This window comes from Coregonus lavaretus (assembly GCF_964263955.1).
Source record: "Coregonus lavaretus genome assembly, chromosome: 28".
NCBI lineage: Eukaryota > Metazoa > Chordata > Actinopteri > Salmoniformes > Salmonidae > Coregonus > Coregonus lavaretus.
In genome coordinates this window covers 8347490-8359542 of record NC_140015.1, presented here as the reverse complement: position 1 = coordinate 8359542, position 12053 = coordinate 8347490, and the positions used below count along the sequence as shown (strand labels likewise).

The 12053-nt window shown below is 41.5% G+C and overlaps 1 protein-coding gene across 1 annotated transcript in view; it reads left to right on the top strand.

The window, feature by feature from the left end:
- Nucleotides 1-1026, top strand: part of LOC311103760 (neurabin-2-like) — a 69333-nt gene extending 68307 nt beyond the window's left edge. Inside the window, exons 10-11 of the mRNA XM_084145408.1 lie at nucleotides 598-694; nucleotides 876-1026. Of these exons, the coding sequence (XP_084001534.1) occupies nucleotides 598-694; nucleotides 876-929 (151 nt within the window). The 3' untranslated portion in view covers nucleotides 930-1026. The remainder of the gene's footprint in view (nucleotides 1-597; nucleotides 695-875) is intronic.
- The last annotated feature ends 11027 nt before the right edge of the window (nucleotides 1027-12053 follow it).

The window sequence follows — 12053 nt, the reverse complement described above, 5'->3', positions numbered from 1 at the left end:
AATGAAAAATAATGAAGTCATCAAATAAAAACTAAATAATAAACACAACTGAAATATTGTATTATTTCATAGTAATGTCCTATTTTTCTATTGATGTCTACCCAATGTGGACCAGACAGAGACAATGGAATGTTTTCAATGTTTTGGCAATTGAATGTTCACTATTTTTGGTTTTGGATCAAAATCGAAAACCGTAATAATGTTTTGTATAATCGAAACCGAAACCGAACCGACCTCAAAAAAGCACTAATCCCTCAGCACGGAGGATGAAAGGAATGGGGGTTTGTAGGAGGAAGAGGAATGGGGGATTCTGGGGTTTGTAGAAGGAAGAGAGGAATGGAGGATTCAGGAGTTGGAGGAAGAGAGGAATGGGAGGTTCTGGGGATTGTAGGAGGAAGAGGAATGGGAGGTTCTGGGGATTATGGGAGGAAGATGAATGGATGATTCTGGGGTTTGTAGGAGGAAGAGGAATGGAGTATTATGGGGTTTGTAGGAGGAAGATTTCTGGGGTTTGTGGAATGTAGAGGAATGGGTGTTTCTGGGATTTGTAGGAGGATGGATGGGCAGGATTCAGCCTAACCACGCTGTGTGTCTCAGGGAGATTGAGTATCTGAAGAAGGAGACGGCTCAGCGCAGAGCCCAAGAGGAGACAGAGGCCACTCATAAGGAAGAGGCAGACAACCTCCAGGATAAGGTGTTGTATATTTAGTTTCTACTGTATGTGGAAATATTTTATGACATTCTCAATAATTATGTAAGACATTTTGCTGTGATTAATCAAGACGGGTAGCAAGAGGATGCTACTGAGTTATGATCATTCTGCCTTGACATTTTGTGTGTAATATAAGCCCCCTCACTCTCTGTCCTCTCCTCAGATCACAGACCTGGAGACCAAGGTGGATGCTCTGAAGACATCTGATCCCTCCTAAACCTCTGGCAGAGAGAGGGAAAGGAGGAACAATGCCTTCACACTGGGGCCATCCTTTTTTCGAATCCACGTTTTCCCTGACGGATAGTAAGAACGACAAAAGAAGAAGAAAAATAATGGAGAAAGAAAGACTTTAGGGGCAGCAGTTTGAAGGGGTGGGGGGAGGGGTTGTTTAAAAGAGGCCTGCAAGGGAAAATTGAAGAAGAAATGTGTGTTTTCAACTAATGTCTGTCATTTGCTTCGAGCCGCATCAACAATACCTGGAGTCCTTGTTGCATCGAACCACATTCAACTAGTTGACTACCCAACTGATCAATCTGTGAAGAAGGTTGCTTGTCTTCTATGCGCTTCTTTCTGTCTTATCACTTGTAAAATAACTAACCAGGAAATACAGCCCCTACTGACTTAACGCTTCTAAACTAGACTTACTGGTTCAATAATAAATCAACTGGATATGGGAAACAGAATTGGACAAAAGAAACTGATATGATGACAGAGACTCCTCAAATACTGGTATAGCCTACTGGTGACAGACAGTGCTTCTGCTGTATGGCATGATCTCTCTTGATTTCTACTAACTGAACAAAAGAAAATGGCCGCTTCCCCTTTTTGCTCGACTGCTCCCCTTGTATGATGGAAAGACTCAGGTTGGGTTCAAATTCATTTGTACAGTGATGATATGCTTGTTTTGTATATATTCTTTACATATATTTAAAATTGCTTAAAAAGCTTAAGCAATGTGGCTGGGTTGGGAGTGGGAGGGCTTTGAATGGAATCGACGTAAGCATCGAGAACACTGGGTATACAGAAGATGGTCTAATTCCATGTGGATATAGGCCACGCAAAGTGGCACATTTTCCTTTTCTATTAGCAAAATGGCAAACAGGGTGTGAATATGTGCAAGCTTAACAGTTCAATGTGTTACTTGTGGTTTTACTTGCGTATGTCTCACCTTGGGTTCTGATAACTCAGTGTCAGTATTATTTGACTTTGTGCTTCACTCTATATGAATTTCAGAATCTGGGTTTTTCCTGCCCCAACCAGTAAGGTCTTACTCATGCTCTCACATTTGCATCTGGAATCACTGCTAATTTAGCAAAGGGGGTTAGATATAGCCCCCCTTCGGATTTGGGGACTGGATGTCAATCTTTGTGTGATGTTGGGGTAACTAGAACCATGGGATAATGTTGTTACATAGCAGCTTTATGAAAGAGAGCGAGATCGACGGAGGCAGGGGGGGTGAAATGCTCCACCATGCCTCAATAGTCTCAAGTGGCTTCCTATCTCCTTGTCCCCTTTCCTTCATTTCATCTGATCTGAAAAACACAGGGAAGGTAAAAGCAAAGCAGTGTGTCTGATCTGATTCCTAGACTGGACAGGTGACAAGAGGTCCTCTGGTATCTCAGGTCAGTGCAGATGAAGGAGACAGGAGGAGGAGGAGGCCACTGTGGACTACTGAGGTGCAGTAAAAGGTCTTTGTCTGTCGACACGATGCTCTCGCTTGAATCTCCATTAATACCAGTCAGCTGCCTTGCTCCCTCTGTGCTGCTCATGTTTGTCAACAGTCTCCTGTTTCAGGGCTTTACGTTTTCAGTCGTGCGTGTCTTCTTATCCAAGACTAGGCATTTGGAACTTCCTGTCATAACTTACTTCTCTGTCCCCTAGTAGCACAAACGGGTCAGACTCATTTTCCCCCAGTATGTATTAATTTTTTATCTTAAAAATTGCCCTATTATTAATTTAATCTTGTATCATTTTATTTGTGTTTTAATGTCAAATGTATATTATTTTAACTGAAAACAGATGTATTTGACAGTTTTCATGGGCCCAATGTTACAATATATCTGTTATGTGGCAGTACTGCTCTAAACCAGGAGGTGTCACTCTTTCTGTGAGTTTGATTGAGAGAAGGAATACTAGGTCATGAGGTAGTGGCTAATTCCTGGTGTACCATCTGGAATAAACTGACACGTTTTCTGATCCTGTTTTCCAGTATTAGGTCATATTGGAGTTGATGTACACACAACTTCCACATGCTGAGAAGTGGCATTGAACAGAGAACTTAAAAGGGACTTAAAGGCCCATTGCAGTCAAAACATGATTTTCTTGTGTTAAATTATATTTCCACACTATGAGGTTGGAATAATACTGTAAAGTTGTGAAAAGGATGATAATGCCCTTTTAGTGTAAGAGCTGTTTGAAAAAACTGCCTGGGAATTTCTGCCTGTTTTGGTGGGATGGAGTTTTGCCCTGCCCTCATTAGTTAATAGACCAATAAGGGAATTCCAAACAGCTAGTTTTCAGTTTTCCTCTCCCCTCTCAGACCACCCCCAGGCAGTCCTAGAAAAATGTTTGCTTGAGAAACTGCTCTTTGCTAAGAAAGTATTTTTGTTTATATTTGATGATTTTAATTGAAAACAATCACAGTAAGGTACTTAATTGTTACCCAGAAATTATTTCATATTGAGATAAAATGGCTGCATTGGACCTTTAAGCAAAAGGAAACACATTCCAAAAAAGTACTTTTGTGTGTTTGTCTTGTATGACATTGAACCATTATTGGCCTATTAACTCCATACAGTATGCTTGTATAGGATGCTGATCGTTACATAGTGAGTGTGCCAGTGTGGAACACACACTGTCCACCTTAGAGATAAGCAGTGCCTCTCTCATCTCAAGACATTTATATCCACTGTTCCCAATTGTATTATTGCTACTTTGCGCTTTCCTCTTGGCTATATGCTGTATATGTTTACCTTTTAAATCCATCTTCATAGTGAATACCTTGCCTACAGTTGTGAATCAAAACGGTTGACCTCTACTAACCAAAAGAAAGAGAACTGTGCATAGAACACATTCAGATAGATACTGTGTCTGTTTATTGTATGACTCTCAAACGAACCTAACCAAGGGACTTGCCTGTACAGTGTTCATCACAAAATGGACTCCTTCTCTCACCTCTCAGATGGCAGGCAGACACTGGACAAGTGTAATTTAACTACAAACTGGACTAAATCAAATATGTTCACACAATAACATTCCATGGCTAGCTATGCTGTCAGTAAAGTTACAACCATGGGAAACATGTCAGAAATGGGATAGTTGACCAATGAAATGGCTGGGTGAAAAAGGGATGTGGTTTACTGAAGTGGATCCTTGAATTTGACATAACATTTAGCATCTTTATGATTTCAGTTCTGATAGTACCCCTCGAGGCAGTATTAGAATATGCTGGGAAATGCATGTTCATATCTATACTTCAGAATAGGAAAGGGGAACCACATGTATACATAAACCACGCCAATGAGGCCATGAAACAGGAGCTCTATATTATGTTCCAGACCAGAACAATCGTACAGAACTCTCATCTTTTAACATTCCATTGTACACTTTGTGATTACTTTGAGTGCATGACATTCAATATGCCAGATAAATGCTGTTGGAAACTCATTCTGGATCTCTGCTTCATACTAGAGACACTTGCATTATTGACCATGGCCCATTAGTACAGTGTAAAAGCATTGCCCTCTGAGGGGAAGGAAACTGGTTACATTCCTTTTGTATTTTTTTTTAATCTCTGCCTTGTGGTTTGCAAACACAATGAGTAAGAGAGAAAGTCCAGAAATCATCATGTTCGTCTCACATAAGTTACTGTCTTTGTTAATAAATGCAGATGTGTTGAACAAGAGCTCAAGGGTCATGTTGGCTTGTTTTGTGTTATAACCTGTTGCACCTGCAATACATCACTGAAAGGGGTATCGTTTTCATAAATTAAAGGTATAGTAATGTTGGTGTCTGTTTCAATTTGATGCACTCAATTTATTCACAAAAGTCAAGAGGTTCTAAAACAGAGGCTATTTCACTTTTAAATGATTTCCTCATAGTGGATCCTTTTAGAAGTGGAAGCTGTCCTGAGTTATAGGAGCTTTAGGCTAATAGTTGGCCTAAAGGTATCACAAGGAACATAGCCAACACATCCTTGAATTATTGCTCTTATAATCACAGCACGATGCCTAACTCCTTGCCCCCCCATGTTGTTCCCAGCCCCTGAACTCCTCAGGAACGAAACTACTTGTATGAGGTCATGCACAACATTAGGTTGCATGACGCAATACCGTTATAAAGTCTGTTACTTTTCATCAGTCATCATTACTGTTCTTCCATGTAGCTGAGACAGACGTGGACGAGAACTTAAAGTGATCAATTATGGATAACAATAAGGTAGGCCTAGTCCTTGAAATACATGGGATTTCAAAAGTTGCCTATATGAAAGATTATTCTGATTGACTGCATTGGAAATAAGATGTTATGCCCTAAAATATTCCAATAGCGGTATGGTTATTGGTGATGGCTTGTAGCCTATGGATTGTTTTTACTTGGATAAGTGTGTCCTGTTATGAAGCTAAAAAGCAATCGTGTGCAGGAACGAGCTCCCTCAGCCCAATGCAGAGCAGGAATAATTTGAGGCATCATCTTGTGACTGAGACCGCTGATAAAAACATTAATAATTCATGATATTTAGCTATATATTCTCATTGTGGTGGTGCAAACAGTTTATGAACATAATTCAAATGTTTTAAAGACTTTTAGGCCTCAGCCTCAATCAGTAGGCTATAATCGGCAGTGGGCATATTATTTGTATTTATTATGGATCCCAAGCTACTCTTCCTTGGGTCCAATAAAATTAAGGCAGTTATACATTTTAAAAACATTACAATACATTCATAACAGATTTCACAACATATTAAGTGTGTGCCCTCAGGCCTCTACTCTACTACAACATATCTATAACACAAAATCCATGTGTGTATAGTGCGTATGTTATCGTGTGTTTGTATGCATGTGTCTATGTTTGTGTTGCTTCACAGTCCCCACTGTTCCATAAGGTGTATTTTTATCTGTTTTTTAAATCTAATTTTACTGCTGGCATGAGTTCAATGTAGTCATGGCTCTATGTAGTACTGTGCACCTCCCATAGTCTGTTCTTGACTTGGGGACTGTGAAGAGACCTCTGGTGGCATGTCTTGTGGGGTATGCATGGGTGTCTGAGCTGTGTGCTAGTAGTTCAAACAGACAGCTCGGTTCATTCAACATGTCAATACCTCTCACAAATCAAGTAGTGATGAACTACTTCCTCCACTTTGTGCCAGGAGAGATTGACAGGCATATGATTTATGTTAGCTCTCTGTGTACATCCAAGGGCCAGCCGTGCTGCCCTGTTCTGAGCCAATTGCAATTTTCCTAATTCCCTCTTTGTGGCACCTGACCACAAGACTGAACATTAGTCCAGGTGCGACAAAACTAGGGCCTGTAGGACCTGCCTTGTTGATAGTGCTGTTAAGAATGCAGAGTGCGCTTTATTATAGACAGACTTCTCCCCATCCTAGCTACTGCTGTATCAATATGTTTTGACCATGACAGTTTACAATCCAGGGTTAATCCAAGCAATTTAGTCTCCTCAATTTGCTCAATTTCCACATTATTCATTACAATATTTAGTTGAGGTTTAGGGTTTAGTAAATGATTTGTACCAAATACAATGCTTTTAGTTTTAGAAATATTTAGGACTAACTTATTCCTTGCCACCCATTCTGAAACTAACTGCAGCTCTTTGTTAAGGGTTGCTCTCATTTCAGTCGCTGTGGTAGCTGACGTGAATAGTGTTGAGTCATCCGCATACATAGACACACTGGCTTTACTCAAAGCCAGTGGCATGTCGTTAGTAAAGATTGAAAAAAGTAAGGGGCCTAGACAGCTGCCCTGGGGAATTTCTGATTCTACCTGGATTTTGTTGGAGAGGCTTCCATTAAAGAACACCCTCTGTGTTCTGTTCTTTATCCACAATATAGCAGGGGGTGTAAAGCCATAACACATACGTTTTTCCAGCAACAGACTATGATCGATAATGTCAAAAGCCGCACTGAAGTCTAATAAAACAGCCCCCACAATATTTTTATCATCAATTTCTCTCAGCCAATCATCAGTCATTTGTGTAAGTGCTGTGCTTGTTGAATGTCCTACCCTATAAGCGTGCTGAAAGTCTGTTGTCAATTTGTTTACTGTAAAATAGCATTTTATCTGGTCAAACACAATTTTTTCCAAAAGTTTACTAAGGGTTGGTAACAGACTGATTGGTTGGCTATCTGAATCAATGAATGATGGAGCGGAGTTTGCCTTTTTGACCAAAATTTCATTTAAGGTGCTCAAAGCTTTTTACTATCATTCTTTGTCATATACATATACAGAAGATAGCCCTATGTGGTAAAAGACCAAGTCCAAATTATGGCAAGAACAGCTCAACTAAACAAAGAGAAACGACAGTCCATCATTACTTTAAGACATGAAGGTCAGTCAATACTGAAAAGTTCAAGAACTTTAAAGTTTCTTCAAGTGCAGTCGCAAAACCATCAAGCGCTATGATGAAACTGGCTCTCATGAGGACCGCCACAGGAATGGAAGACCCAGAGTTACCTGTGCTGCAGAGGATAAGTTCATTAGAGTTACCAGCCTAAGAAATTGCAGCCTAAATAAATGCTTCACAGAGTTCAAGTCACAGACACATCTCAACATCAACTGTTCAGAGGGGGCTGTGTGAATCAGGCCTTCATGGTCGAATTGCTGCAAAGAAACCACTACTAAAGGACACCAATAAGAAGAAGAGACCTGCTTGGGCCAAGGAACATGATCAATGGACATTAGACCGGTGGAAATGTGTCCTTTGGTCTGGAGTCCAAATTGGAGATTTTTGGTTCCAACCACCGTGTCTTTGTGAGACGCGGTGTGGGTGAACGGATGATCTCCGCATGTGTAGTTCCCACCATAAAGCATGAAGGAGGAGGTGTTATGGTGTGGGAGTGCTTTGCTGGTGACACTGTCTGTGGCTTATTTAGAATTCAAGGCACACTTAACCAGCATGGCTACCAGAGAATTCTACAGCGATACGCCATCCCATCTGGTTTGGGCTTAGTGGGACTATCATTTGTTTTTCAACAGGACAATGACCCAACACACCTCCAGGCTGTGTAAGGGCTATTTTACCAAGAAGGAGAGTGATGGAGTGCTGCATCAGATGACCTGGCCACCACAATCCCCCGACATCAACCCGATTGAGATGGTTTGGGATGAGTCGGACGGCAGAGTGAAGGAAAAGCAGGAAACAAGTGCTTAGCATATGTGGGAACTCCTTCAAGACTGTTGGAAAATCATTCCAGGTGAAGCTGGTTGAGAGAATGCTAAGAGTGTGAAAAGCTGTCATTGAGGCAAAGGGTGGCTATTTGAAGAATCTCAAATATAAAATATATTATCATTTGTTTAACACTTTTTTGGTAACTACATGATTCCATATGTGTTATCCCATAGTTTTGATGTCTTCACTATTATTCTACAATGTAGAAAATAGTAAAAATTAAGAAAAACCCTTGAATGAGTAGGTGTGTCCAAACTTTTGACTGGTACTGTTGTATATACTGTATGTGAGTTGAGTAGTAGATCAACGTTATTCGGTTCAACCTGTAAAATGATTTGAGTATGCCTATCACATATTCTTAGCACTTATTATGAAGGTCTAAACATAGGTTTTTAATTTAATGTACTGATAAGTTCCTTAATTATCCTAAATCAAAGACAAATAACCCACTACAGACAAATTCCAAAAGAAAGAAAACTGTCCTCATTTTGATGATTATTACATGCAGAAAATGAGATAGTAACCACAAAAGTAACACCATTGGAAATTATAATTAATTGTAAAATTAATTATTCAGAGATCAATGCCCCAAAAGACACAAGTTATCAATGTTTGAGTTTGCTTTAAAGTTCCTAGGCCTCGTTGAAAAGGGTGCATGAAGGAGAGGCTCCCATCACTGATCCCTTAAAAGACATCTTTGGGATCACAGAAGACACAACTCTGCAGTCACTGGGTGACTCTTCCTGTAGCTCACCTGAATTTACCAGAGCTCTCGTGGGGGAGGCTGTGAATCAACTTAACTCTTCCCTCTCAGTAGTAGTCTCCAATTCACCTTCAGGAAAATCTTCCCCACTGATAAGTGACAAGCAGTATGCCATGGAGGCTGCTGAGAAGATTATGTGTGTGATCTCTGACACGATGCAGAAGATTGGAAAGGAAGTGGCAAAATGCAAGCTCACTCCATGTGAATCTGATCAGGACATTGAGTCCTTCCTTGGACCAATGACAGGTAAGGTCCTGACAGTCATTGTTGACACAATGGGAGGATGCAGCAACACATCTAGAAATGGACAGGCGGCAGTGGACATTCTTCAAGAACTTGCAGAAAAAGTCCACATTTTGTCATCACCAAAGGATCTGGAAGACACATCTGCAGCAGAAGAGACCAACAATAATGTAGGGCCTGACTCTATGGTGCGCCAAAACATTAGAATACTTTCAAGTCCAGAGTTCAAGACAGAAGCTTTGAGGGCTGTCAATGGGATTCTCCAGAGGTAAGTCAACAGTTTGTCACCCTCTAGCTCTCTTCATTCCTTTAAGTCGTCAAGTGCTGCTACTAGCCTAACAAATATGCATGACTCTGCGGCTCCCCCATCAGCCCTCACCTCTCTGCAATGTGTTCATTCTACAGACACTGTTATTATACAGGATTTGTAGATGATATAGTCTTTAGCAGAATCCATTCAATGCACTTCAGAGGTCAATGCAAATCCACTCAATGTCCCCCAACCTGGTCTGAAAAATATATATCTCTGAAATATACAAGTTTGTCTCTGGTTGAAGGCTAACCAGAATAGTTTTTTCAGTCAGCCTCTTTTATCTCATGGCAAAGGTGTGAGCAAATCTGTCATCCCTGAACAGCCACAGGATAATTTGCAATCCGCTGAAATGGTTGCACCATCCATCCATGATCTACCACAACCTAGCCACAGTGAGGCCCAGTTGTCAGAGGTCAGCCCAGTGGAGGATGTAGAGATTGACGCCTGCAGCAAGGAAGTTCTCAGTATGATCCTGACTTCCTATAAATCTGAGGACCAAGAGGAAGAATGCTCTCCTGTCATGAGTAGAGAAGCATCATCAGTCCCCAGTGCCATCCAGTATCTGGACAGTGTCATCACCCAACTGGATGACTTCACTACTTCAAGCTTTTCTCTTTCTGCTTGTGAGTCGTCATCCGATGTGTGTCCACGGGAGAGCGCAACGAGCACCAAAGCCCTTAAATCTTCATCTGGTCTCCTAATCCCAAGCATCAGGAAACTATCCAGTCAGAGTTTCCAGAGAAAAGCCCAAGAGGGAGTTTGCGAGGTACTCCTGAGATCTGAGAAAAATGTAAGTCTTAGAACACCCTCTCAGAACTCAGAGCCCTGCAGCAAAGCCGCTAGCCAGACCAAGATGCCCACCGTGGTAGACGACATTGTCTCTGTGTCGTCTATGAATATTGATTCAGAGTTATCTAAAATCATAGACACATTTGTGACGGATGCAGAGAACATTGTAGAGGCCTTTGAAACTGATGACAACATGGAGCAGGCTGTTTTAGATTGGCCAGAAAGCACAGAACCCGCAGAGTGGACATCATACCAGGAAACAGAAAATATTTTCTGCCACCCTTGGTATATGGAACAACATGTGAAGCAACCTTGCAGAGTTTTTCAGCTTGGGGTCAGCCACAGTTGGAAAGGAAGCCCTTCAGGAGGACAGCTCTGGGGACATTGAGGTCCTCCGTAGAAGTCAAAGTGACTCTCAAGTAAGCCAAGGCAACCTTGACACCAGTACCAAGGAAGTCCTTGGTGAGATCCTGACCAATTTCAATGCAGAAGTGGCAAAAGCTCAGTCCTCGACCTCTATTGGAACAAGCTCTCCTGACGAGTCCCTTGCAGCTTGTCTGTTCATGGAGGTGTAATATCAAACCTGGATGCTTTTTCCATCTCAAGTTCCCCCTCACCCTCAGAATTTATGTTATCCAGTTATAGAGATTCTTCTGAATCCTCTTCTCAACTCTCCCCTGCAAAGCGGAGTGCCACCAGTGCAAAACTAAGTGAGACCGCTACAAATATAATTGGAACTATCGAAAGGATCTCCAGTGAGGACTTTAAGTCCCAAGCCACTGAAGATGTGACTGATGTGTTACAATTTGTATGTCGCTCTGGATAAGAGCGTCTGCTAAATGACGTAAATGTAAATGTAAATGTAGAGTACATCTGCCAGCAGATTAGTCACATCACTTTCCTCTATCAACGCAGATCAACCGTCTTACACCACTTCTCTGAATGTGGAATCTGAAGCCACTAATATAGTGGTGACATTTGTAACTGACATGAAATGTATCGTACTGTCTGCCGGGCATTCTGCAAACCAAGGCAGTCTTTACCCTCAGACTCAAGCAACGATTACAGGACAAGCTGCGTCATTTTTACAGTCGGCGTTTGGCCCTTAAAGACACAGATCAAGTCACATGTCAAGGAGAAGAGCCTTCAGAGCAAGGTGAAACCAGGACTGCTCCTGCTTTGATCCAAAGCTCTACTAGCTCCAGTAAGAGTTAGCCCATACTCTCAGGAGTTATAACTCTTCGTAGAGGGCAAAGCAAGAGTTCCAGACCAATGGTGTCTCCTACAGGCCCTGTGATGAGTCAGTTCATTGAAAATAGCACCAAAGAGGTCATCAGCCGGATTCTGATCTTACATCAGAAGTTAAAAGAGTGGTCATCTTCCGATGGTAAAAGGTAATCTGAGTCCATTGCAGCGTCAGAATTTGTAGACAGCATTATGAACTGGGTAAAGAATGTATCTGCTTCTAGGTCCTCATCTTCACAGAATTTGTGTGTTTCCTCAAATGAAGTTATTTGTGAGCTTTCGAATGAGGAATTTCAGAGGAACGCCACTCGACGAGTGGGAAGATTCCTCATGAAGTCCAGTTAATGTTTTTCAACCACAGTGAGTTCAACTACATAACATTTTGGGAACTATGATGGAAAATGTAGCTCACTGTGAAGGCAATGACTAGCTGTATCATTCACCAAGGACCACCTCCAACTTATCAAAGTCTTCCTCAAAACCATGCAGGTCAGAGGACTCATTTGGAATGATGACACTCTCATGCAATGTTCCCTCTAAGCTGCGCACGTGATTTCCTCCAGGACTGCCACGCAGAAGAAATGCC